The sequence below is a fragment of the Salvelinus fontinalis genome, chromosome 35 (genome assembly GCF_029448725.1).
Source record: "Salvelinus fontinalis isolate EN_2023a chromosome 35, ASM2944872v1, whole genome shotgun sequence".
In the NCBI taxonomy this organism is placed as follows: Eukaryota; Metazoa; Chordata; class Actinopteri; order Salmoniformes; family Salmonidae; genus Salvelinus; species Salvelinus fontinalis.
Genome location: NC_074699.1, coordinates 19990496 through 20017748, shown reverse-complemented (window position 1 = coordinate 20017748; position 27253 = coordinate 19990496). Strand labels below are relative to the sequence as shown.

Sequence of the window (27253 nt, the reverse complement as noted above, 5' to 3'; positions counted from 1 at the left end):
ATAGGAAATGCATAATGTAGAAGAAGGTAAAGAAGATGAATGTTCTGTCTAATGCCAGGGGAGATTAATTAGAAAAATCCTCCCTTCTGACTGGCCAGATCTGGAGGTATAGAAGCCATACATCGTAGTCACAGCGCCCCCGTCTGGCCAGCGGGACTAGCCGTGTCAAAGCGGGCTAGGGAGGGGAGGGTATAGGTCAACATAGGATGTACAGCTGTACAACACACAACCCAGGCAACACTATACACTGTATACTATATACACTACCACGCTATACTGGAGCTCTTATCTTCATATATTACTGCTGCTTGACAGTAACAGCACTCCAAACAACATCTGTATCAAACATCACCCAGACACTGCAGGCAGCTCTATCTACTAGAATAGCTCAGTGGAGACAGGATCATGTCTTCCTCCCAGGGAAACCACACAACAACAACAACAACAACAACAACAACAACAACAGAACACACCAGTGTGCCTGATGACGACGGGGAGTGTTTTGAGTTTCCTACTGAGGTGATCCTCACAGACTCAGCAGAAGGGTGCCATCAGCTGTAGCATTTGTTTGTGTTCTCTCTCCTTCTTTCTTTCCCTCCTCTCCTCCTCTCCCTCGGTTTCCCTCCAGAAGACAGGAAGCTGTTTGTGGGGATGCTTGGGAAGCAGCAGAGCGAGGAGGACGTCCGGCGGCTCTTTGAGACCTTCGGCCAGATCGAGGAGTGCACCGTCCTGAGAGGGCCTGATGGGGCCAGTAAGGGTCAGCGCCTGCCCACACACCTCACTTCCTCTTTGCCTCTCTACTCCCTCTCTCTCTTCTTACCTGTCTCCTTCCCACTGTCTCTTGCTCTCTACTCCCCTCTTTCTCCCCCTCTCTTTCTCTCTCTCTCACACACTCGCTCCCTCTATTTCCCCTTTCTATCTCTACACTCTCTCCTTCTCCTCCTCCCTCTCCCTCTCCCTGTATATTCCCTCACTTCACCTGTCCCCTTCCACTCACTAGCTCACCCTCCTCTTCTCCCCTGGCCTTACCTTCCCCTTACTGTTCTGTATATCCTGTCCGTTCCACTTCTTTCTCTCACCTTCTCCTTATACCTCCCCTACACATACAGCATCACACCTCCTTCCTCTCACCTATCTATCTTTTCTCTCCACACCTCTCTCTCTTCACTCCATCTTTCTCCAGCTTTCCCTTTGTAGTCCCCATTCCTCACACCATTCACTTTCCCTAGGCTCGTACTCAACAAACACATTGCAAACACCTCCTCCTCTTCCCTCCAACTCCCTTCCTCCTCCTCTTCCTGTTATCAGAAAGGCGGTGGGGTGTAATTATGTTTGTTTCCCACATCCCTGTCATCCCTCCCTAGAGACGTTTGTCGACGATAATGTCCTACTGTAAATAAATCAGTCTGTCTCTGGCTTTTACCCCTGCCACTCACAACAATAACAGTCGAGCAGTATTCACCAAAACACAACAACAGCACAGCCGCTATGAAGTCCATTGAATCATAACAAAGTGAAAGATGGCTATGGATGTTTGATTCAAGATTTGTTCTTAGCCAGCAGTGTGTCTTCCTCCTATCGTTTGATGGGTCTGTCTCATAGACTACAAGCCATGTTATTTCCTCTGATAAGCAACGACCATTGGGGTGCACTCCCCTACCTACCTACCTACCTACCTACCTACCTACCTACCTACCTACCTACCTATGCAAAGCAGCCTCTCTCTCTCTCTCTCTCTCTCTCTCTCTCTCTCTCTCTCTCTCTCTCTCTCTCTCTATCTCTCTCTCTCTCTCTCTCTCTCTCTCTCTCTCTCTCTCTCACCTACCTACCAACCTCTCTCTCTCTCTGTCCCTCTCTCTCGCTCTCTCTCTCTCTCCCCCACCTACCTACCTCTCTCTCTCTCTCTCTATCTCTCTCTCTCTCTCTCTCCCCCACCTACCTACCTCTCTCTCTCTCTCTATCTCTATCTCTCTCTCTCTCTCCCACACCTACCTACCTCTCTCTCTCTCTATTGCCTGTGATTTATCCTCCTATATTAAATGGTTGAATGTGTGAGAAGGTGGGAGGTTTGATAATATGCAGCTTCCAAGTACATTCAAGAGAAAGGCTGTCTATATTGAGCCATGTGACTATCGGTGTGTACATCTGCTCCGCTCTCTGTTGATCCGGGCTCTATTGTTCTGCTTTCCCCAAAGGCCTGCTCCCTGCTCCCTGCTCCCTCTCCCCGGGCCGCTCCCGCTGCCTGCTCCCTGCTCCCTCTCCCTGCTCCCTGCTCCCTCTCCCCGGGCCACTCCCGCTGCCTGCTCCCTCTCCCTGCTCCCTGCTCCCTCTCCCCGGGCCGCTCCCGCTGCCTGCTCCCTGCTCCCTCTCCCTGCTCCCTGCTCCCTCTCCCCGGGCCGCTCCCGCTGCCTGCTCCCTGCTCCCTCTCCCTACTCCCTGCTCCCTCTCCGTGGGCCACTCCCGCTGCCTGCTCCCTGCTCCCTCTCCCCGGGCCGCTGCCTGCTCCCTGCTCCCTCTCCCGGGCCGCTCCCGCTGCCTGCTCCCTCTCCCCGGGCCACTCCCGCTCCCTGCTCCCTCTCCCTGGGCCGCTCCCGCTGCCTACTCCCTGCTCCTTCTCCCTGGGCCGCTCCCGCTGCCTACTCCCTGCTCCCTCTCCCCGGGCCGCTCTCGCTGCCTGCCTGGCACTGATTGACAGCCCACAAAATGAAATAAGCCCAGTGCTGTGTGCTCCTGCTGGGTCAGACGGGAACCAGTGTGCTCCCTCGTTCACTCTTTCACTCTTTCTCTCTTTCACCCACTGTAGCGCTCCTCTCTTCTCTCTATACTACTCTCTATACCCTTCTCATCACCAGTTTCACATCACCAGCTCTTTTCTTCATTTTGCTTTATATCTCTCTCATTGTTGTGCTAAGATCTGTAGCTGTGTACCATAGGTGTTGTCTGTTACTTACAGACTGTCCCAGTTGTTTGGCCTCCAGGTGACTGAGAGAAGGGTTTGACTGACTGCTCCGACCAGAGCCAGTTGTGCAACAATCCCATGACATCGTTAAGGAGACGGTGGCAGCAAATCATTTTGGCAACCACAGTACCACTAGACATGGTCCCATCAGTCAAATGAAACAGATCTTGAAATTGACAGTGTTCTCTATTCCATCATGGAGCCTTTGTCCCCTGTTGATGTAAATGTATGCCACTCGGAGGCTTTCAGCGTCTTTCCAACCCAATAAAAAGGCCAAGAAGTTTGACATCCATCTCTGTATGGCAGCCCTGCTCAAAGTACTCTCAAAGTGAAACACTTGCTGCCAGAGTTGAATGGAGCGAGGAATTGTCAGGAATAACAGAGAGATGGCTTTTAGGTCTATAATTAAGTTGTGTTATAAATGTCATCAATTCTGCCTGATGGAATTCCTGCATACATATTATTTTCCTCGGGAATTCAAAAGGCAACACAGAACCTCCAGCTAGCTTGAAAGTAATGGTCTTTAAAAAATATATATATATTCTCAACCATCACATTCAAAAACCTTGACTGACTGTGCACTATAATTTATGAGTCTAGCTTCACTTCCAATTCTTTTGAGAACTTCATGCTCCGGGTCCTAAACCTATCCAGGCTTTTTTTCTAGGTCAGGGAAAGCTAGTCTACACACACATGCCGCTACGTTCGCTGCCTCAGTCAGTGGGGGGCGTTGAGAGCCCCATGTGTTTAAATGCATGTTGTTTGCCGAGCGCAGCGATTCTCAGTCTGCCCTGCCTCCAGTCGGGCTGAGCTGAGCCGGGACACCAAGGCTTAATCACTGCCAGGGCCAGCCTCGTTAGCTAGGTGGATGTTGGGGATGGAGGGAGATAACCAACAGTATGCCATCTAGGACCTGGAAACGAAAGCTGGGCTCTTTGAGTTTCCAGAACAAACTCTCCCTTATTATTTCCACTACAAAGGTTAAACGTTTTTGTTCCCTCAAACAGAGGCGTGCAATCAAACGTTCCCCCAGCAGGTTGCTGCCTCCCTTTCTCGCTCCAGTTGGAGGAAAAAGGGACCTTTAGCTTTCAAAGCAGAGGGGAGTGCCAGAGAAAGAAGAGCAAGGGGACCGCAGTGATATCAAAGCCCTTTGTGACTATCTACCATCCACTTTTTAGACATGTCTCCTGCCTTTATATAGCATCTGGTCTGAACACATGCTAACTTACCCACTCAGCCGAGTTCCCATTTACGTTTAGAAAACGTTATATTACATTAGAATCACATTTTCACATGTCTACATACAACATTGATCATATTGATGGAGCACAGATTGCCAAGGTGACAGGGGGAAATTGTTTATATGCAGCCAGTGTATGAAACTCCATTCATGGCCACATTTGATTTGGTTGAGGAAATTATTCATTTGTCTACACAGGGATGCTGGATGGCTGTTTTAGAATGCTTAGTGAATGGGCCGTGTTTCTCTTGGGTGTAGCTATCAGCCATTGTAATTTAAATGAATCATCTGTGCCCCTGCGGGGAATTGATGATGAATAAATGTATATAAACACTTCTAATTGGATTGTTGAAAGCGTTCTAAACGGGTATCAGCTGTTTTTTAAAAGCTTGAAAAACGCTGTCTGTCTTACACACTGGTCCTGCTCCGGTAAGAAAGGTCCATATGAATCCAGATGAGTTAATTACCTATGTAGTTAATTAGCTATCTAGTAACCAGATATGAGCTGCCTCCTGAAGACAGTGATAAGAAGGAGTCTAAACTAGAAGAAATCGTTTTGCATAATATGACTGGGATGAAGCCTGCAGTAAAATGCACCTATGGAATTTAAAGTGCTCAATATAGGCTCATTTAAATATACAGTACAACGCTTTTATACAGTACCACACTTTTATACAGTATAACACTTTTTTACAGTATAACACTTTTATACAGTACAACACTGTTAAACAGTACAACACTGTTATACAGTACAACACTGTTATAAAGTACAACACTTTTATACAGTACAACACTGTTATACAGTACAACACTTTTATACAGTATAACACTTTTAAACAGTACAACTCTTTTATACAGTACAACACTTTATACAGTACAACACTTTCAAACAGTACAACACTTTTATACAGTACAACACTTTTATAAAGTACAACACTTTATACAGTACAACACTTTTAAACAGTACAACACTTTTAAACAGTACAACACTTTAAACAGTACAACACTTTTAAACAGTACAACACTTTTAAACAGTACAACACTTTAAACAGTACAACACTTTTATACAGTACAACACTTTTATACAGTACAACCCTTTTATACAGTACAACCCTTTTAAACAGTACAACACTTTAAACAGTACAACACTTTAAACAGTACAACACTTTAAACAGTACAACACTTTTATACAGTACAACCCTTTTATACAGTACAACCCTTTTAAACAGTACAACACTTTCTTTATTGTGCATAGTTTTTCTCTGTTGTATTATTTCTCCCTCAATAAACATGTATATTCTGATAGATCAGAATATGTTAAGATAATTTATTCCTTGGAATAGCTACATATTTGTGTGTTTCTTTTTAACCATGGGCATACATTTTTATACGTTAAATCTTGTTTAATATATTATGTTGATCAAAATCAGAAGATAATTATTTGAAACCCCAAGAATGTTACCTTCAGTTTTTTTGTCTGTTCCTGTAGATTTTTGCATAAGCCAGGCAACAGATTTAAGATGATTTGAATGCCCCTTGAGCAAAGCCCTTAGTAAAATATTATACACAAGCAAAGATACTGGCAGATAGGCATATTATAATACTATGCCTTTGTCATCATAATCTGTTTTATGATAGACTGCACACAGATCACAATGTGTAAATATTAAACAGATGAATAATCACAACCAAGGCTCGGTAGTAGATGCTGTTGCTCCTGTGCTCCGGCGTAGAGGGGTGGAATTAGAAATGGGCGAGGGACAGGATGTTCCATGCAGCTAATGCCTTCACTACAATTAGAATGATTTATTCAGAGTTATGCACTGAAAACACAAATGGCAGAATACATTAACAAACTAGATAACATGAAAATAATGGTAATGAATGTTTTTGCCGTACTCAAGGCCAGCTCTCTGATGCGGCATCTCTCTCTCTCTCTTCCCCTCTGTCGGTGTGGGCGCGTGTGTGCGCAGGCTGTGCCTTTGTCAAGTTCTCCAGCCACGCAGAAGCACAGGCGGCCATCAACAGCCTGCACGGCGGACAGACCATGCCAGTGAGTAAAACCGTGTTACACACACACACACACACACACACACACACACACACACACACACACACACACACACACACACACACACACACACACACACACACACACACACACACACACACACACACACACACACACACACACACACAAATAATCACACAGTCAGCATCCAACGTTTCACATTGCACAACTGTATGTATGTGCAGCATAGATGTCTTGTCATTTAATATACTGTATATATTTCTTTTTGTATTTTTTTGTATTTTTTGTACTCCCTGACGAAGGCCATGCAGCCGAAACGCGTCGGTTTAAAAAAAAACGTTGTTTCTATTGAACATGCCATACTAATAAAGGCATTTTAATGAATTATATGAAGAGTGCCTTGGTCCTCCTTTCTTTTTGATGACCAATTTACCCCTTTTACCAAAGAGCACCTTCTATTTACCATAATGTACTATTGTGTACCTTAGTAGCGCTTCCCTTCCTCCTCTTTATACTGTATATATTATTGGATCAGATGTCGGATCGTAATCTGCTCACCCTGTTGCAGGAAATGTCATGCACAGCAGGAAATGCAAACTTGTAATGTATTCAAGGTTTAAAAAGCTTCGAAAGTTAGTCATTTCGACTTTAAAATGTCTGACTTGATTTGTCCTAACTAACAATTTATCAACCCCTACAAAACTGTCAGGTTGTTATAATCCACACAATAATTCACATTTCCTGTTGCTGCAGGATTACTCCTGCTGTGAGAAACTGGTCAAATTAAGATCCTACGCCTGTATATCTCCTCTCATATCTATTGTACCTTTTTACCAGTCTTTATCTATGGAAATCATTTTGTAATGATATATGAATACTATACATTATGTGTGTCCTGGAATATATATGCAATAGAAATGATTCAGCTTTGCAAGATTCATATTATTTCATGTTCAAATATGGAAATCGTCTCTGAAAAATATCTGAAATCAAAAGTGTAATAATTGATTTAGTGCACGCTCATTGGGAGGTACTTTTCCGTAGAGGAAAATAATCAATCATGGAAATAATGAATTCTCCTTCAGTCTAAAAACACAACATTCACACAGAGCTTATCTTTCAGCGTATTTAATTGGAAAATGCAATATACTAACACAACTTATGAGTCTTAGGAGACTAGTTATTACATTTATAGTCGTAGGTTTTGTAGCAAACATGCTTTTGGACGATTCATTTGAGACCACGATAGTAGAGAATAAACAGTGGTACCAACGTGTTTTACAGTATCATGCTGTATTTCTCTACACACAAAGATCTCCTCCTACCCAACATGCTTGGAATCATCCTAATTATTGGATATCCTGCAACTCCTGTCAAACTGCAGTAATTACAAATTGGGGTTGTTATGCTTGTTATCTGGCATGTAACGGCCATCATTAAATATGTTTTACTAAGGGAAGATGATGAATAACACAGAATCTCCATGCATATTTTAGATTCACAGTCCCTGGCAGACACTTTAAGTTCATACACTCCATTGATGTTTTGCTATAAATATTTACTTAAGCTCTCTGGCAACAGGATAGTGTCCTGGAAGCCTGATGTCATTTACACATATTTCCCTTACTGATGCTGTGTGACACGTTTTGCAATAGCATTAGAAGTCACAAGCTTAGGGAGGGGTAAAAAACACCTTTGGGTTTGTATGTCTGTTGCTGCGCTGAGTCCTTGCCCTGCCCGGCCTGCAGTAACACAGGGTCAGTACCAAAGCCAGCTAAACCCCTTGAGATCTGCTCCACGGCAGATGAACTGTCCAAGGCGACATATGGAGCCCCAAACAGACCCGGAGTTGTATCCAGAGCCATCCAAAAGCTCATTAATAATCTATATTATCCATATCTCTCCCTCAACCCCTGCACCTGTTACTTCTATATCCTACGTCCAAGTCCCAGTCAGATTAATAGGCAAGGTGGCCATTAGTACCGAGCTAAGGCTTTGATACCGATGGGGATGCAGTTCATTTGGATAATATCAGTGCCACATGTCGTCAACAAGCGACTAACAGGAGGCAGGATCCAGAATGGCTCTCTAACCTACAGCCAGCTGTGGGGTCTGGACAAGTCTCGCACAAAGAGCTCTCTCTTAATGTTCAACTCTAGAGCATCTGTGTTAGCTGGCAGCCACACCCGGCCGTAAATAATACCTGCACAGACCAAAATACATTGGGTGGTAATGAAAGCATTGGTAATGAAGGGAAAGGGCGAGGGACGCCACCGAAAGGCACCGGCTGATAGATCAGGTCAGGCCTTTAATTGATGCAGATTGCAGGTGCCCCTAATTGAACTTAAACGGTAATCCGGCTCCAAACAGGTAGACACTCTCTTGGTTCAGCTGTTGAATTAAGGCTGCGGAGAGAAAGAGAGAGAGAGAGAGAGAGAGAGAGCGAAAGAGAGCAAGATAACTAAAAAAGGGGGAGACACAGGTGGCAGGGCTTCAAATGGCAGAGCCGGGGGCAGACAGCACCCAGCAAATTGCAGACATGGCCGTGTTCTGTGTCGCACTGGCGGTGACAGGGTCTGCTGAGCTCACTAGTGTTGGCAGGAGTGAGACAGTGTGTGAGAGGAGGGAAGGGAGAGAAAGAGAGGTAGTGGCGAGCCAGATTAATGAGAGATAACACAAAGTTAGAGAGCATGACACATAATACTCTCTCTCTCTCTCTCTCTCCTAGCTGGATGAAAGCATGATTGAATTTCTAACACAGATACTAGTACGAGAAGAACAACTTTAATTGCTTGAGATTGCTTACACTGTGTGTGTATTTGGCTAGATATTTACTTCATGTAAATAGTGTTGATATGGTGTGTATTTGTGTGCATTGTTAAAGTGGGTGAGTGTAGTGGGTAGGTCATGTTGCCAGGCCACTGGTGAACAATATGGACCAATGCAGACAAAAAGAGAGACAGACAGACGGAGACACATACCTCCCATCAGGCCCACGGGGATGTGGAGAGACCGGTTCAACTGGAGTTGAACTGGAGGCCCACATGGAGGCCTCATCCAATTACTGGACAAACTTGTTATCTTTTATTTGATTATCTCATTTACGGCTTTGGGTTTAACCCTTTCAGCAAGGATGGAGCCCAATAATGTCACTGAACCAGGGTTTAGAGAACTATTTTAGTGCAACAGCTTACAAAGCATTCCCTGTTTTTACATCATATTGAGGAGACTGGAATTTCTGCTATGTCCATGAAGTATATAAGTTGAATGATTACAAAACCATTCTACATGGTTGCCATTATGATAGTAACGTAGTGGTTTGTCATTAGTATTCTGTTGAGACAGGCTTCCACACATTATTGCCCGTATTGTGTCGTCATAAGCTTCTGCTGAGGATAAAGTCTGAGTGTGTGTTTACATGTCTGTATAGTACCCACTTTACACCAGTGTCTTCATATCAGGGCTATGAGCAGATAAAAACCTAATGCCGTTTCACTCTTGTAGCTTATTTCTAATCCCTCAATTACATTTCCTATTTTTTTCTTCACGTTTTGGCCTGTACACAAAATCCAATGTGAGTTTTTCACATGTCAAGTGTGTTGTTCTCAGAATTAGATTAGTTATTGAACCTGTGACAAATTCCTCAGCTGTACCCATCAAAAGTGAAGGCTCCCTGTTGCCCCTTATCAAATTCACTGAATTCATTTTCTTTCCAGATAGGAGTCATGCCGTTGGAGGTTATTACTTTTGTTTGTTTGTCAGGTTTTGATTTTCTGCTGGGAGAGAGACAGAGAATAGAGAGAGAATAGAGAGAGAATAGAGAGAGAATAGAGAGAGAATAGAGAGAGAGAGAGAGAGAGAGAGAGAGAGAGAGAGAGAGAGAGAGAGAGAGAGAGAGAGAGAGAGAGAGAGAGAAGCTGCTTTGCATCTAGTGGCTGAATTATTCCCAGTTTTTTTCAGATGGATGAAGTCCTCTGATCCCCTCCAGTGAATTCTCCCTCTGAAGTCCCCTTTCTCTCCTAGAGATCGGGCTGGAGATCCAGTCAGGATGTATCAGGTAGAATAACAGTAAGTAGAAGGTATGAAATCCTTTGTTCTGACACTAGATATGTTTCGATGGGGTGAAGAGGCTCTGACTGAGTCAATTCTGTTTTAGAGAATTCTTTGAGAGTATGAGATGCTAAGCCCAGCACAGTTTGTTCTCTCTCCAGTACCATAGTGAATAGCAGCTGTGGTAGTGTTTCCGTTTTAGTACTACTTTAGGCTGGCTCTGCAGACTGTATCTTGCTCCCTGATACACTACTCTGCTCTGCACTATGCAGGCGGGGAGACACCAGTGAGTCCTGAGTCACAGTTCTTTGAGTAGAGGCTGCCCGGAGCTTTCCCCCTCCCAAGCCTTCTTCTTGCTGCTCACAATGTGTTCTTCATGAATAAATGAAGAATGGTTAATGAAAAATGGTTATAAATAGATAAAGGAATACACAGCTACATAAAGCAGAAAATGAATGTGATCTAAGTGCCAGCCCCTCGCTCTGTTAAAGGAAAGGGAAGCGGGGGCAGTGCAGAGGCGCGGTGCGGCCGGTCGGAGAGGAGCTGGAGGGATGTTTGCTCAGCGCAGACCTCATTAAAACCGACAGCCCCGTCCCTCCACCGGCCCCAGCAGAAGATAGGGAAAGAACAGTGAAAGGTCAGGAGGTGGGAAGAAAATGAAATTAGAAAGGACAAAACAGTGTACCATTAGAGCGGCACTCCGCCATATTGATTCAGCTAATTGAAATGGCATCTTGGGAGCAGAACCAGATGGGTCCCCCTTGGCCTGAGGTGAGGCGCTGGCTGGCGGGTTCAGGGCTGAAGAGGGCTGGCTCCTCTGACAGGAAGAATCCAATATGACACCAACTGTCCCCCCAGGGTGCAGGCTGACACCCCTCCCGACACCCACCCAGCCTCTACAGCACAATGCAGGAGACACACACACCACTATTGGTGGATGGGCTCAACACTCACTGCATTCACATTCACCGTATGAGGCAGTTTGTTTGTTTCTTTGTTTGTTGGGGGACTTTGTGTTTGTTCTGTTTTGGTTCCAGCGCCACTGGTAGTGGTGGTTACATTCTGGCTGTTGACACACACACACACACACACACACACACACACACACACACACACACACACACACACACACACACACACACACACACACACACACACACACACACACACACACACACACACACACACACACACACACACACCAGTCCTCATCTCTCTCTGTCTCCCTGTAGTATCCATCTCTTTTCGATTTGTACCGTGCAAGGAAATATTGAAATCAAAATACAAATCAAAGCAGGCATTTGTGCTGAACCTGTCAAGATGACACTTTATATGAAAGATGAATACAAGTTATGATTATGGAGTCCTTTTCTCTCCCCGTATCTTTGCTTTTATGATCTGGCTAATCACATCCTGACTTCCCCCTGGCTGCCTGTGTCCTTCTGTCCTTTCCTGGGTGCAACCGCAGCAGCAGTTCCTGGGTATCTCTCTCTCTCAGCGCAGCGTGCACTGGCTGGAATTAAATAGGATCTGGACCTCTTGACAGTGTCTGAGGCTTTCTGTGTCTGTCTCTCTGCCTGTCTGGCAGCCTCCTCTCCTCTCTCCTCTCTCCTCTCCTCTCCACTCTCCTCTCCTCTCCACTCTCCTCTCCTCTCCTCTCCTCTCCTCTCCTCTCCTCTCCTCTCCTCTCCTCTCCTCTCCTCTCCTTTCCCTGGACGTCATATGAAGAACTGACTCTGGTCTCTGTCTCTCAAATGATTTAATTGGATCCAAACTCAGAAGCACAGACATCAATACAGCACTATATCTGCCATAAGGCACTGTCATTAGTCAATACTTTTCCCTGTGCACGCCAAAGGCTCCAGTCAGACCTCATTATGGAGTATCGTATTCAGTTGAGCGGCAGGAGGGGGACTGGGACTACTCTGGGACCACACTAAGGATCACAGTTCACTCCAATGTACACTGAGTATACCAAACATTAGGAATGCCTTCCTAATATTGAGTTGCACTCCCTTTGCACTCAGAACAGCATCAATTCGTCGGGGCATGGACTCTACAAGGTGTCTAAAGCGTTCCACAGGGATGCTGGCCCACGTTGACTCCAATGCTTCCCACAGTTGTGTCAAGTTGGCTGGATGTCCTTTGGGTGATGGACTATTCTTGATACACACAGGAAACTGTTGTGTAAAAAAACAGCAGTGTTGCAGTCTGTGACACAAACCGTTACGCCTGACACCTACTACCATGCCCCTGTTTAAAGGCACTTCAATAGTTTGTCTTGCCCATTCAACCTCTGAATGGCACACATACACAATCCATGTCTCAATTGTCTCAAGACTTTAAAATAAGGTTTTAACATGTCTCCTCCCCTTCATCCACACTGATTGAAGTGGATTTAACAAGTGACATCAATAAGGGATCATAGCTTTCACCTGGTCAGTCTATGTCATAGAAAGAGCAGGTGTTCTTAATGTTTTGTATACTCAGGGTGTACACTAATAGTCTGAAGTTCACTAAACCCACAGATCACCCACTATTCCCACCATCTCCACACAGCTCAGATTGGAGTCATTTAAAACATGCACTGAGTCAGCTCAGACCTTGTGTGGTGTGTGTCTGGTGTTGTGTGGTGTGTGTCTGGTGTTGTGTGGTGTGTGTCTGGTGTTGTGTGGTGTGTGTCTGGTGTTGTGTAGTGCGTCTGGTGTTGTGTGGAGTGTGTCTGGTGTTGTGTAGTGTGTCTGGTGTTGTGTAGTGTGTTTGGTGTTGTGTGATGTGTGTCTGGTGTTGTGTGGTGTGTCTGGTGTTGTGTGATGTGTGTCTGGTGTTGTGTAGTGTGTTTGGTGTTGTGTGATGTGTGTCTGGTGTTGTGTGGTGTGTCTGGTGTTGTGTAGTGTGTTTGGTGTTGTGTAGTGTGTGTCTAGTGTTGTGTAGTGTGTGTCTGGTTTTGTGTGGTGTGTGTCTGGTTTTGTGTGGTGTGTGTCTGGTGTTGTGTAGTGTGTCTGGTGTTGTGTGGTGTGTGTCTAGTGTTGTGTAGTGTGTGTCTGGTGTTGTGTGTTGTGTGTCTGGTGTTGTGTGGTGTGTGTCTGGTGTTGTGTGGTGTGTGTGTGTGTGTGTGTGGTGTAGTGTGGTATGTGTCTGGTGTTGTGTGGTGTGTGTCTGATGTAGTGTGTGTGGTCATGACTCAGTATGGTGTGCGTATGAGTAGGTTGGTGTGTGTCTGGTGTAGTGTGTGTGGTCATGACTCAGTATGTTGTGCCTATGAGTAGGTTGGTGTGTGTGTCCAGCGTTGAGGTGTGTGCGTAGTCATGGAAGTATGTGTATGACTGAGTGTGGTGTGTGTCTGTCCATTGCTGAGATGAGTGTTGTCTTGACTGATTGCAGTGTGCGTATCCCCAGGGGGCGTCCTCCAGCCTGGTGGTGAAGTTTGCCGACACGGATAAGGAGCGGACCCTGCGTAGGATGCATCAGATGGCGGGCCAGCTCGGCATCTTCAGCCCCATGACCATCCAGTTTGGGGCCTATGGCGCCTACTCTCACGCTGTAAGTCTCGGCTCCACGGGGGAGGAGACGGTGAGCTTTTACACTCTGCGCATGCGAGTCACGGCTCCTCCTGATAGCTAGCTATACACACTCTGTCTACCTATAAAGCCTACGTTCACACCTGAAGTTAACATCTCCTCAAGTTTGGAAACTGTAGAGTTTGCACTCACACTGTAACTAACAGCTCGCCCTGCCAGGTGAGAATCACCCACTCACGCACAGTAAAGCAGGCTGACTGTCGGACTGTCTGTCTGACTGTCTGCTCTCTAGCTTCATCTCATTATATTGCGTTATCTGTTGTTTGTAATGAGCAGCAGCCCAGTAAAGCAGCAGTGCTGTTGAGTAGCAGGCCTCCAGGGCAACAGAGACCTGTCTATTCAACAACATGGCCAAGCAAACAGTGATGTGAAAGTAAACATGCCTCTCGTCCTGCGTTAATTTCACCCTGCCTCTCTCTCTCCCCGTCTCCCTTTCCCCCCCTCTCACCATCTCCCTCCCTCTCTCTCCCGCTGCCTCCCTCTCCCTCCTCTTTCCCTCACCCACCCTTCCTCTCTCTCTCTTCAATGCCACAGCAGATGATGCAACAGCAAGCAGCGCTAATGGCGGCGACCCAGAATTCGTATCTGAACCCCATGGCAGCCATCGCTGCGGCACAAATGCAGCAAATGGCAGCTTTCAACGTCAACGGTCTGGTGGCTGCCCCGATGACACCCTCCTCAGGTACAAATACACAGCCAGGACTGGACTCCCGTTCTTACCCAACCCTCCCTCCTATGTGCCTGTAATACTTCACTATATTCATTAGTGAGCCGTGTACAAGCCGTGCTAATGTAATGTATTCTGCCCTGGCTGTTAGTACATTTCCTTAGACGTTATCAGGTTTCTTTTCATCACTGTCTCTTTTAAAAGGAAGAAAAAAACAGTCTGCCTTTTGGTAGTGGTGAAGTTAGAGATGACATTGCCAGAGTGACAGAGGGCCCTAAAGTAAGATAGAGAAGACGTGTCCTGAGTGAGGCATGATGGGTTATGATGTATGACATCTCCCGGCCCTCATTGGCCACCACAGTGTACAGCATCTCTCTTTTTTTCTCTCTCTCTCCCAGTCTCCCCTCCATCTCTCTCTCTCTCAATTCAATTTAAATTTCCATTTCAATTTAAGGGGCTTTATTGGTATGGGAAACAAATGTTTACATTGCCAAAGCAAGTGAAATAGATAATAAACAAATGTGAAATAAACAATAAAAATTATACTCACAAAAGTTCCAAAATTATAAAGACATTTCAAATGTCATATTATGTCTATTTACAGTGTTGTAATGATGTGCAAATAGTTAAAGTACAAAAGGGAAAATAAATCAACATAAATACGGGTTACAATGGAGTTTGTTTTTCACTGGTTGCTCTTTTCTTGTGGCAACAGGTCACAAATCTTGCTGCTGTGATGCACACTGTGGTATTTTACACAATAGATATGGGAGTTTATCAAAATTGGATTTGTTTTCGAATTCTTTGTGGGTCTGTGTAATCTGAGGGAAATATGTGTCTCTAATATGGTCATACATTTGGCAGGAGGTTAGGAAGTGCAGCTCAGTTTCCACCTCATTTTGTGGGCAGTGAGCACATAGCCTGTCTTCTCTTGAGAGCCAGGTCTTCCTTCAGTGGCCTTTCTCAATAGCAAGGCTATGCTCACTGAGTCTGTACATAGTCAAATCTTTCCTTAGTTTGGGTAAGTCACATTGGTCAGGCCAAATAGCATTCTAGTTTGCTCCGTTTTTTGGTAATTCCTTTACAATGTGTCAAGTAATTATCTTTTAGTTTTCTCATGATTTGGTTGGTTCTAATTGTGTTGCTGTTGCTGTCCTGGGGCTCTGTGGGGTCTGTTTATGTTTGTGAACAGAGCCCCAGGACCAGCTTGCTTAGGGGACTCTACTCCAGATTAAGTTCTCTGTAGGTGATGGCTTTGTTATGGAAGTTTTGGGAATTGCTTCCTTTTAGGTGGTTGTAGAATTTAACGGCTCTTTTCTGGATTTTGATCATTTTCGGGTATTGGCCTAATTCTGCACTGCATGCAATATTTGGTGTTTTACGTTGTACACAGAGAATATTTTTGCAAAATTCTGCATGCAGAGTCTCTCCATTTGGTGTTTGTTCCATTTTGGGAATTCTTGGTTGGTGAGTGGACCACAGACCTCACCACCATAAAGGGCAATGGGTTCTATAACTGCTTCTAATTTGTAGTTCAGATTTTTTGTTCCTTTTGAATGCATAAAAGGCCCTTCTTACCTTGTCTCTCAGATCATTCATAGCTTTGTGGAAGTTACCTTAGGCCGAGGTATTATAGTTTTTGTGTGCCTGAGGGCTACGGTATCTAGATGGAATTTTTATTCATTGTCCTGGCAACTGGACATTTTTTGCAACATCATTCTTTTTGTCTTACTGAGATTTACTGTCAGGGCCCAGGTCTGACAGAATCTGTGCAGAAGATCTAGATGCTGCTGTAGAACCTTTGTGGTTGGGGACAGAAGCATCAGATCATCAGCAAATAGTAGACATTTGACTTCAAATTCTAGTATGGTGAGGCCGGGTGCTGCAAACTGTTCAAATTCCCATTGCCAATTTGTTGATATATATGTTGAAGAGGGTGGGGCTTAAGCTGCATCCCTATCTCACCCCCCGACTCTGTGGAAAGAAATGTTTGTGTTTTTTGCCAATTTTAACCGCACACTTGTTGTTTGAGTACATTCATTTTATAATGTTGTATGTTTTTCCCCCAACACCACTTTCCATCAATTTATATAGCAGACTGTCACGATCGTGTGGCGGATTGACGGACCAAAATGCAGCTTTTGGAAAATAAGCCATCTTCTTTAATTATAACACGAAGATGAACACGACACAAAAACACTTTAACAAAACAACAAAATAACAAAACGACCGTGAAGCTACAAACGTTGTGCACATACAAACAGGCTACAAACGTTCTTACATAGACAATTACCCACAATCAATGAGAGCCTATGGCTACCCTAAATAAGGCTCCCAATCAGAGACAACCGAAATCAGCTGTCTCTAATTGGGAACTCATTCAGGTAACCATAGACTCTCCTAGATAACTAACCAACATAGACAACTCTAGACATATACACTCAACACAAAACCATCTACTACACCCCATAACCCCTTTACCAAATAAACACCCAAAACCAACAAAACATAAACATTCCCCATGTCACACCCTGACCTAACTAAAATAATAAAGAAAACAAAGAATAATAAGGCCAGGGCGTGACATAACCCCCCCCTTGAGGCGCGAACTCCGGGCGCACCATACACAGTCTAGGGGAGGGTCTGGGTGGGCTCCCCTCCACGGTGGCGGCTCCGGCTCTGGTCGTAGTCCCCACGTCACCACAGTACCTAACCACCTCCTAGGCCTCCTCCAAACGACCCCCCTCCACATTAACCCCATTGTATTAAGGGGCAGTTCCGGACTAAGGGACAGCTCCGGACTAAGGTCCAGTACCAGGGTAAGGGGCAGTACCAGGATCAGGGGCAGTACCAGGGTAAGGGGCAGTACCAGGGTAAGGGGCAGCACCAGGGTAAGGGGCAGCACCAGGGTAAGGGGCAGCTCCGGACTGAAGAATGGCAGCTCCGGACTGAGGGACTGCAGCTCCGGACTGAGGGATGGCCCATGGCTGGCTGACGGATCTGGCTGCTCATGGCTAGCTGACGGATCTGGCTGCTCATGGCTAGCTGACGGATCTGGCTGCTCATGGCTAGCTGACGGATCTGGCTGCTCATGGCTAGCTGACGGATCTGGCTGCTCATGGCTAGCTGACGGATCTGGCTGCTCATGGCTGGCTGACGGATCTGGCTGCTCATGGCTGGCTGACGGATCTGGCTGCTCATGGCTAGCTGACGGATCTGGCTGCTCATGGCTGGCTGACTGATCTGGCTGCTCCTGTCTGGTTGGCGGCTCTGGCAGATCCTGTCTGGTTGGCGGCTCTGGCAGATCCTGTCTGGTTGGCGGCTCTGGCAGATCCTGTCTGACGGACGGCTCTAGCGGCTCCTGTCTGGCTGGCGGCTCTAGCGGCTCCTGTCTGGCGGACGGCTCAGTGGGCTCATGGCAGACGGGCGGCTTTGCAGGCTCATGGCAGACGGGCGGCTTTGCAGGCTCATTGCAGACGGATGGCTCAGATGGCGCTGGGGAGACGGATGGCTCAGATGGCGCTGGGGAGACGGATGGCTCAGATGGCGCTGGGGAGACGGGCAGTTCAGTCATTGCTGTGCAGACGGCAGACTCCTGCCGGCTGAGGCGCACTGTAGGCCTGGTGCGTGGTGCCGGGACTGGTGGCACCGGGCTGGGGACACGCATCTCAGGGCTAGTGCGGGGAGCAGGAACAGGGCATACTGGACCCTGGGGACGCACATTAGGCCTAGTGCGTGGGGCCGGAACTGGTGGTACCGGACTGGGGACACGCATCTCAGGGCTAATGCGGGGAGCAGCAACAGGATGCACAGGACTCTGGAGACGCACAAGAGGCTTAGTGCGTGGTGCCGGAATTGGTGATACCGGGCTGGAGACACGCACCATAGGACGAGTGCGTGGAGGAGGAACAGGGCTCTGGAGACACACTGGAAGCCTGTTACGTGGTGTAGGCACTGGTGGCACTGAACTGGGGCGGGGAGGTGGCGCCGGAAATACCGGACCGTGCAGGCGTATTGGCTCCCTTGAGCATTGAGCCTGACCAACCTTACCTGGTTGAATGCTCCCCGTTGTCCGACCAGTGCGGGGAGGTGGAATAACCCGCACCGGGCTATGTAGGCGAACCGGGGACACCATGCGTAAGGCTGGTGCCATGTAAACCGGCCCGAGGAGACGCACTGGTGGCCAGATATGTAGGACCGGCTTCATGACATCCGGCTCAATACTCAATCTAGCCCTGCCAGTGCGGGGAGGTGGAATAACCCGCACCGGGCTATGCACACGTACAGGAGACACCGTGCGCTCTACTGCGTAACACGGTGTCTGCCCGTACTCTCGCTCTCCACGGTAATTACAAGGAGTAGGCGCAGGTTTCCTACCTGACTTCGCCACTCTCCCTTTAAGCCCCCCCCAAAGAAATTTTTTGGGTTTTCCCACAGGCTTCCTACCGCTTCGTCGTGCTGCCTCCATTCGCCGGGATATCCCTCCTCGCACTGCGCCAGAGAATCCCAGACGGGCTCCGGCACTCTCCCTGGGTTGATCGCCCACCTGTCGATCTCCTCCCACGTAGTGTAGCCCAGATCCTTTGTAGGTTCCTTTTCCTGTCTCCGAGCTAGCTCCTCATATCGCCGCCTCTCTGCTTTCGCTGCCTCCAGCTCAGCTTTGGGGCGGTTATATTCTCCTGGTACCTCCCGGTCTAAAATTTCCTCCCATGTCCATGAATCCTTGTATTTCTCCTGTTGCCGCTGGTCATGCCGCTTGGTCCTATGGTGGGTAATTCTGTCACGATCGTGTGGCGGATTGACGGACCAAAATGCAGCTTTTGGAAAATAAGCCATCTTCTTTAATTATAACACGAAGATGAACACGACACAAAAACACTTTAACAAAACAACAAAATAACAAAACGACCGTGAAGCTACAAACGTTGTGCACATACAAACAGGCTACAAACGTTCTTACATAGACAATTACCCACAATCAATGAGAGCCTATGGCTACCCTAAATAAGGCTCCCAATCAGAGACAACCGAAATCAGCTGTCTCTAATTGGGAACTCATTCAGGTAACCATAGACTCTCCTAGATAACTAACCAACATAGACAACTCTAGACATATACACTCAACACAAAACCATCTACTACACCCCATAACCCCTTTACCAAATAAACACCCAAAACCAACAAAACATAAACATTCCCCATGTCACACCCTGACCTAACTAAAATAATAAAGAAAACAAAGAATAATAAGGCCAGGGCGTGACAGCAGACCTTCATGCCAAATTAAGTCAAAGAGTTTTTCGAAATCAACAAAGCATGAGAAGACTTCACCTTTGTTTTGGTTTGTTTGTTTGTCAATTAGGGTGTGCAGGGTGAATACGTGGTCTGTCGTACGGTAATTTGGTAAAAAGCCAATTTGACATTTGCTCAGTGCATTGTTTTCACTGAGGAAATGTACGAGTCTGCTGTTAATGATAATGCAGAGGATTTCTGTTGACTCATATCCCACAGTAGTTATTGGGGTCAAATTTGTCTCCACTTTTGTGGATTGGGGTGATCAGTCCTTGATTCCAAATATTGGGGGAGATGCCAGAGCTGAGGATGATGTTAAAGAGTTTAAGTTTTAGCCAATTGGAATTTGTGGTCTGTATATTTTAATCATTTAATTTGGGTTGGAGGGTTTGTATTTTTTCCTGTAGTTCATTCAGTGTAATTGGATAATCCAGTGGGTTCTGGTAGTATTTAATAGTTGATTCTAAGGTTTGTATTTGATCATGTATATCATGTATATGTTTTTGCATGAAGTGGTTTATCCACACATCTCCGTTTTGGATAGATAACTCTTTGTGTTGTTTCCAATTTTCCTGGAAGTGGTTAGACTCTATGGATTCTTCAATTACATTGAGCTGATTTCTGTTCCTTCTTTTTCCATAGCGTATTTCTGTATTGTTTTAGTGATTCACCATAATGAAGGCGAGACTTAGGTTTTCTGGGTCTCTATGTTTTTGGTTGGACAGGTTTCTCAATTTCTTTCTTAGGTTTTTGCATTCTTCAACATTGTCATTGTTGTTAATTTTCTTCGGTTGTCTGCTTGAATTTTTTAGATTTGATAGGGAAGCTGAGAGGTCAGATATACTGTTTAGGTTTTCTACTGCCAAGTTTACACCTTCACTATTACAGTGAAACATTTTGTCCAGGAAATTGTCTAGAAGGGATTGAATTGGTTGTTGCCTAATAGTTTTTTTTATAGATTTCCACACTACTTTCCTTCCATCTATAGCATTTCTTAATATTATTCAGTTCCTTTGGCTTTGATGCCTCATGATTGAACATAGCTCTGTTCAAGTAGAGTGTGATTTTGCTGTGATCTGATAGGGGTGTCAGTGGACTGACTGTGAACGCTCTTAAGAGATTTTGGGTTGAGGTCAGTGATAAAGTAGTCTACAGTACAACTGCCAAGAGATGACCTATAGGTGTACCTACTGTAGGAGTCCCCTCGAAGCCTTCCATTGACTATGTACATACCCAGCGTCCGACAGAGCTGCAGGACTTTTTGTTGGTTATGTTGGTTATGTTGTCGTAGTTGTGTCTAGGGGGGGCATATGGAGGAGGAAATGTTGTCACCTCCAGGTAGGTGTTTTTCCCCTGTGTGCTGAGAGTGTCAGATTCTTGTCCAGTTCTGAAATTTAGGTCGCCACAAACTACTACATGTCCCTGGGCCTGGAAATGGTTGATCTCCCCCTCTAGGATGGAGAAGCTGTCATCATTAAAGTATGTGGATTCTATTGGGGGGATATAGGTAGCACACACGAGAACATTTTTCTCTGTTGAGATCATTTCCTTGTTATTTTCTGTAAAATGTTCCTGTTTTGACTAATTTAATAGTGGGTTAGGTCTATCTCTCTCTATCTCTCTCCTTCTCTCTCTCTCTCTCTCCCTCCCTCTCTCTATCATGGGCCACTGTTTGTGTGTTTCCGGGAACACGGCCAATCTGATGACTTTGGATGCAAAGTCCTTGACTATACAATATACGAGCAAAGATTTGTGGGAGATAATCCTGGACCTGAGTTTGACCTGTCTTCCTGGCCCTTGTTGTGAAGAGCTTTGATGGCTCGACACTAAGTAGGCTGACTGGCCCAAGACAGGGGCTCCATGCGTCTCTCTAAATGAATTAAATAAAGAGGCTCAGTCACCTCTGCATCCATCCGCCATCTGTAATCCACAAAGCCTACATACACCCAGATAATGCCTATTAAATTTAATCCTACATTACTTAAATGCCCTTCACCGGGATTAGGGAGAAGAATAATAATCTATCTAGCACAAGGCGAGAGAGCATGGACAAGGTGACAAACCTGAAATGTGACCAGGGGGAGAGGCTGAGGCCACTAACAGACAGAGAGGCCCCAGTGTTCAATTAGACGCCGGTCAGAGAGAGGCTGCAGACTGTGGAGTGTGAACCATGTCCACCATGGCCTGTGGTCCCAGTAATGGAACAGGGTTGCTCTATTTACAGGCACCAGCACGCCGCCGGGTATCAATGCCACGGCCGTGCCCAGCCTAGCAACACCCATGGGGGTCAACGGGTTCGCATCCCTCCCGCCCCAGACCAACGGTCAGCCTACCAACGAGCCAATCTACACCAATGGGATCCACCCCTACCCAGGTGAGACAGCCAATGGGATTCACCTCTACTCAGGTGAGCCAATTTAACAGCAGTTTCATTCATTTGACATGTAGCCTTTTCTTAACTAGGATAAAACCATTATAAAGCATATTTTTGTAGAGGGAGACCTGGCAAGATAGTCTTAGGTGATTGCCATACTGCAATCGGAATAGGAGTGTGACGGTGGTTCTGAGAGTCAAATATGAGTTTGACATTCATGATGAGTGAGTCAGTGCATACATCAGTGCATTATGGTTAATATGATGAGCCTCAGAAGCTCCTCCTCAGCTTCTTAATGCTGTATGCTCCTGATGATTCCTGAACAACTGACACATCATCATGCACTTGACTCCTTGATGCATTATGTAAGGCAGCTGCAGTGATAATGAACCACAAAGCAGTTTGTTTGGCATGTTGTTAATATTTGATGCAAACATCTGGGGGCGAACAGGAATTTTGAAGAACTGTGAAATATGACAACTCGAATCTTTGTGTGACTCCATCCTCTGCCTCTCTCTCCCGCTCTCCCTCTCTCCCTCTCTTTCTCTCTCTCCATCTCTCTCTTTTCTTTCTTTTTCTTTCTCTCTCTCGCTCTCTTTCTCCCTCTCTCTCTCTCTGTCACTCTCTCTTTCTCTCTCACTTTATCTCCCTCTTTTTCTCTCTCTCCCCCACTCTATCTCTCTCTGTCACTCTCTTTCTCTCTCTCTCTCTCCCTCTCTCTCTCTCTCTCTCTCTCTCTCTCTCTCTCTCTCTCTTTCTCTCTCTGCAGCACAGAGTCCTACAGTGACTGACCCTCTCCAGCAGGCTTACGCCGGTGTGCAGCACTACGCAGGTGACCTGCCTCTCCTCACTCCTCCCCTCTCTCCTCCATCTCTTTCTCTATCGCTCTCACTCTCTCACTCTCTCCCTCTCTCCCTCTCTCCCTCTCTGTCACTCTAGCAGACACTATGGCTGCTAAAGATAGCCCAGAGGACTGGCCAATTTTCTCCAGGATTAGGAAACTTTACATTAGGATTTGAACGGATTTCCATTGGACTTGATTATACACCCACACAAAAATCTTAATTCCAAAAGTACACTGAGAACTGTGTTCCGGACACCCCTCTACATGATCGTGATATAGATAGACAGACACTAAGACCTATCCTCTTTAACCATCTATCAGGATAGGAATAGGCTCTCATTCCTGTATTGTATATGTCCCTGTTTAGACAGTGCATTCCCTTTGTGTAGTGAGCCACAATGAAAATGAGCTCGGGCTCCAAGCCGTAATGCAATTTATTTATTCAGTGTCTGGAGGACGTGAACAATAGAATAATGATTTAAGTTGTCGCAAATGGAGATGTAATATTCCACTCTGGCTCTTCTCCTTCTCTTTGCAACAGCAGCCTACCCTGCCGCCTATGCACCAATCAGTCAAGCGTTTCCCCAGCAACCCACCATCATCCCCCAGCAACAGAGAGAAGGTAAGAGCTAGCGGGCGCGCCCACCCAAGATAAAAGGTGATAATTACCATGTTCCATTCTAATGTACGGCTGCGTTGAATTAGCCAGGGAGAGGAAACACTGGGCTGGAAAATGGGAGAAAAAGAGAGCTTCATTTAAAGGAGTTTAACATTAGCAGGCAGCAAGATGGAAAAGTTACTCTGTCATTATTCAAAAACTGCACTAATTCAAACTCGCAGTGTTCGACTGGTTAATCAGTCCATTACAATGTGTTTAAGTGGTTATGAATATTCATTAGATTAATTAGCTGCATGCATAATCATTTATTAACATTCCTAGTTTAGTGTTAGTACCACAGCATTAAATGTAATAAAGCATAGGATATGCTGTAATGGTAAATCACTCTTCCTGACACTGTTTGCCAGATATAATTATTAATTTATGTTATTGTACAGTATGTGATGGTTATAAATATGATTATTAGTCAACGTGGAAAATCTGAAATGACTCTAAGTGTTCTAACATTGCATAAGGGGGATAATTCTATTACAGTGTGTTTCGCCAAGCTTTGTGGTCTACCTGCCCCCATCCTTGAGTTAAATGAAGGTTGCATTAGGGTTATGTGACTGCTATACTTTGTGTCTGCTGTGTACATTAAGCCACAGAGCTGCTCCTCCTCCAGACAGTGTGTCAGCTCCACTGGGCTGTCTCTGACTCAGATCTGGATCCTTCCCTCTCTGGCTTGGCTGTTGGCTGCTCTCCCAGTCTGCAGCCTCCAAGAGACTGCAGCCGCAGCAGCCTCCATTTCATGAGACACACCTAAACTAACAAACAGGCAGAATAAAGCCATAAGCTCAGACTGTAAAACCACAGCTCTCTATCATACTGTGTGTGTCCTCTATCTGGGCCAGGGAGAGTCAGTCAGCAGCAGCCTCTTATCAGCCTTCTCACCAGCCACAGACTCATCTCGTCATGCTATCATCCCCGAGCAATGAGACAGGGAACAATCCATGCAGCCGCTAGCACAGGCCACCAAGCAGCCCACATCTCTCTCTCTCTCTCTCTCTCTCTCTCTCTCTCTCTCTCTCTCTCTCTCTCTCTCTCTCTCTCTCTCTCTCTCTCTCTCTCTCTCTCTCTCTCTCTCTCTCTCTCTCTCTCTCTCTCTCTCTCTCTCTCTCTCTCTCTCTCTCTCTCTCTCACCTACCTACCTACCTACCTCTCTCTCTCTCTCTCCCTCTCTCTCTCTCTCTCTCTCTCTCTCTCTCTCTCTCTCTCTCTCTCTCTCTCTCTAGTCTATTCCTCTCCTCATCAGAAGGCCATGTATTGTATGTGGCACCTGGGTTTGTGTGGGGACTGAAGCGAGATTGGGAGCCAGTCAGTCCTGTCCTATTGTCAGCTAGTAATTGGGGCAGACACTGGGCTTATGTCATCATGCATGCTCTGCCTGTCCTCTCCTTCTATTTCCCCATGTAACCTCTATAGTCTGTTGTTGTTATTTCCCACCAGGGCCGGAAGGCTGCAACCTGTTTATTTACCATCTGCCCCAGGAGTTTGGAGACGCAGAATTAATGCAAATGTTCCTCCCTTTCGGCAACGTCATCTCCGCCAAAGTCTTCGTGGACCGGGCGACCAATCAAAGCAAGTGTTTTGGTGAGTCAGTGAGTCAAAGCTGTCATCTCTGCTGAGAAAAAAAAGAATCGGATGAGAAGTCGACGGTGATGTTCGGCAATCTTCTCGTCCCACTTTGGATTCTGCATTTAGTTGTGTTTTCCTTTATTCCCTGTGTCTATCCTAATCAAGTTGCAATTAACATTTTAAAAGTGGCGTTACATGCGAGTGAGCAGGGAGGAGAAGAGAGGGGGATGCGTGCTTCGCTCCTTAAGTTCAACTCATCAGCAGATGCTTATCAGATACTGGGAGCGAGTGAGAGGGGGATGGAGGGAAGGAGGGGTGATTTGTTTCTAACTACCTCCAGCTTAAGCCCACAGCTCCCCAAGTTCAAGTACATGCCTATTACCATGTAGCTAGACATGCAGTATAGGGGAATAAAGTCCTTCTGGCTATTAGCGTTTCACCTTCAACAAACATACTATAAAACCATGGTTCCCCAGCCTCCATAGATAGCCCCTAGAGACCCAGCCTCCATAGATAGCTCTTAGAGACCCAGCCTCCCAGCCTCCTATCCAACACCTTCCTCCCACACAGCCTGTAGTGTTGAGACTGGGTGGTGGTAGAGGATCTGCAGGTGGACTGTCTGATCTCCAGGAGATAACAATAGACCTGTTAGAGCCCTAAACAGCAGCACCCACGAGATGAGGAGCTGGACTGCAGAAACGGACCACTGGCCTCCTATTTGGGCTGTCTTGGATGAGAATAGCATGTCTATCATTACTCTATGAGGAAGGACAAAGAGGCTGTGACCTCACGCATCTCACCATTATTTTCCCATGCAGCTATTAATTAAGATCTTGGCTGAAAAACAATCATTTAACCTCTCATTTTTTCTCCTTCCTTTTTATAGTCTGAGCCCCGGGGCTCTTGTGAGAGACATGAACAAATTAGACAGAAGATGCTATGCATTAAGTGAACTTAATCATTACTCTCCTGCAGCAACAGGGGAAGCAATTTTATCCCTCTTCAGTTCAAAATGGGAGATTGAATTCTTCCTATGCACATTAGATGCAAGCGGACAATGCATGTACACACACATATACAAGTATTAATACGTGTGGGTGTGTGTATGCGTGTGTGTGCGCACACGCCTTATGATTCTCAGTGATTGACAATAGGCAATGTGCCAATGTCATCATTATGGAATCCAGGGTAGTCATTGACTTACCGAGATGAGGCAAAGTCACAGTTTAAAAAGTAACATTGGCAAAGTGACAGTTTAAAAAGTAACATTGGCAAAGTCACAGTTTATAAAGTAACATTGGCAAAGTGAAAAAGTATGTTTCAACCTTCCAAAAACCATTAAGACCGTTTCCATGGCAATTGAGGATACCTTGACATCCACTTGAGTAATTGTTAGTTGTTGGTGTTAATTATCAGCTTCAGAATATCAGATGTGCAGCTGAAGAAGATGGTGGCTCCGTCACTGAACGGGGTAGGATGTTGAGTTTCTGGCTGTTTCAAGGTCTTAGTCTGGGGTCTGTTGGGATTCACTGTAATTTTAATCCTCCATGTTTGTTACTCAATATTGACATTTAAGGATGATCAAAGCTCACCTATCTAAGTGGAAGTAAAATGTGACTTTAGAAGGTCCTCTGAAAGCACTGCATACACACTCGCAGACTAACACTTACCACCGAAATAGATGATCCTCTGTTTTTAGAGGAACAGCAAGCAGCACTCCATTGTTTGGTCGGCTTAAAGTGGGAGCAGTCCCCTTCAAGACGTTTCACAACGTCCGTCGGCATCTAGCTGTGCAGTTCCGTACAGCTTAGACACTAAGTCACCGCACCCAGGAGTCATGCAGAGCTGTAGAATGATAAGACTGTGGTCTTTGTCAGTACTCCACTCTCACCTGCAAATCAAACCTTGTCCGTAATACCCTACAATGATTGTACAGAGGACTGAACATCGTTTTCTCAGCTGAAGAGCTGCGAGGGAA

At 45.9% G+C, this 27253-nt stretch overlaps 1 protein-coding gene across 22 annotated transcripts in view; it reads left to right on the top strand.

Moving 5' to 3' along the window:
• The window catches only part of LOC129834483 (CUGBP Elav-like family member 4), a 194183-nt gene that overhangs the window by 141376 nt on the left and 25554 nt on the right, over positions 1-27253 (top strand). The window contains exons 3-10 of one of the 22 annotated variants that reach the window (XM_055899503.1): positions 632-757; positions 6173-6252; positions 13666-13854; positions 14397-14544; positions 22046-22228; positions 22965-23027; positions 23581-23661; positions 25123-25290. In XM_055899503.1, coding sequence (XP_055755478.1) covers positions 632-757; positions 6173-6252; positions 13666-13854; positions 14397-14544; positions 22046-22228; positions 22965-23027; positions 23581-23661; positions 25123-25290 — 1038 coding nt within the window. Of the gene's footprint in view, positions 1-628; positions 758-6172; positions 6253-13665; positions 13855-14396; positions 14545-22045; positions 22229-22964; positions 23028-23580; positions 23662-25122; positions 25291-27253 lie in introns of all 22 variants that reach the window. The other 21 variants (XM_055899501.1, XM_055899512.1, XM_055899505.1 and 18 more) reach the window with 21 other exon arrangements.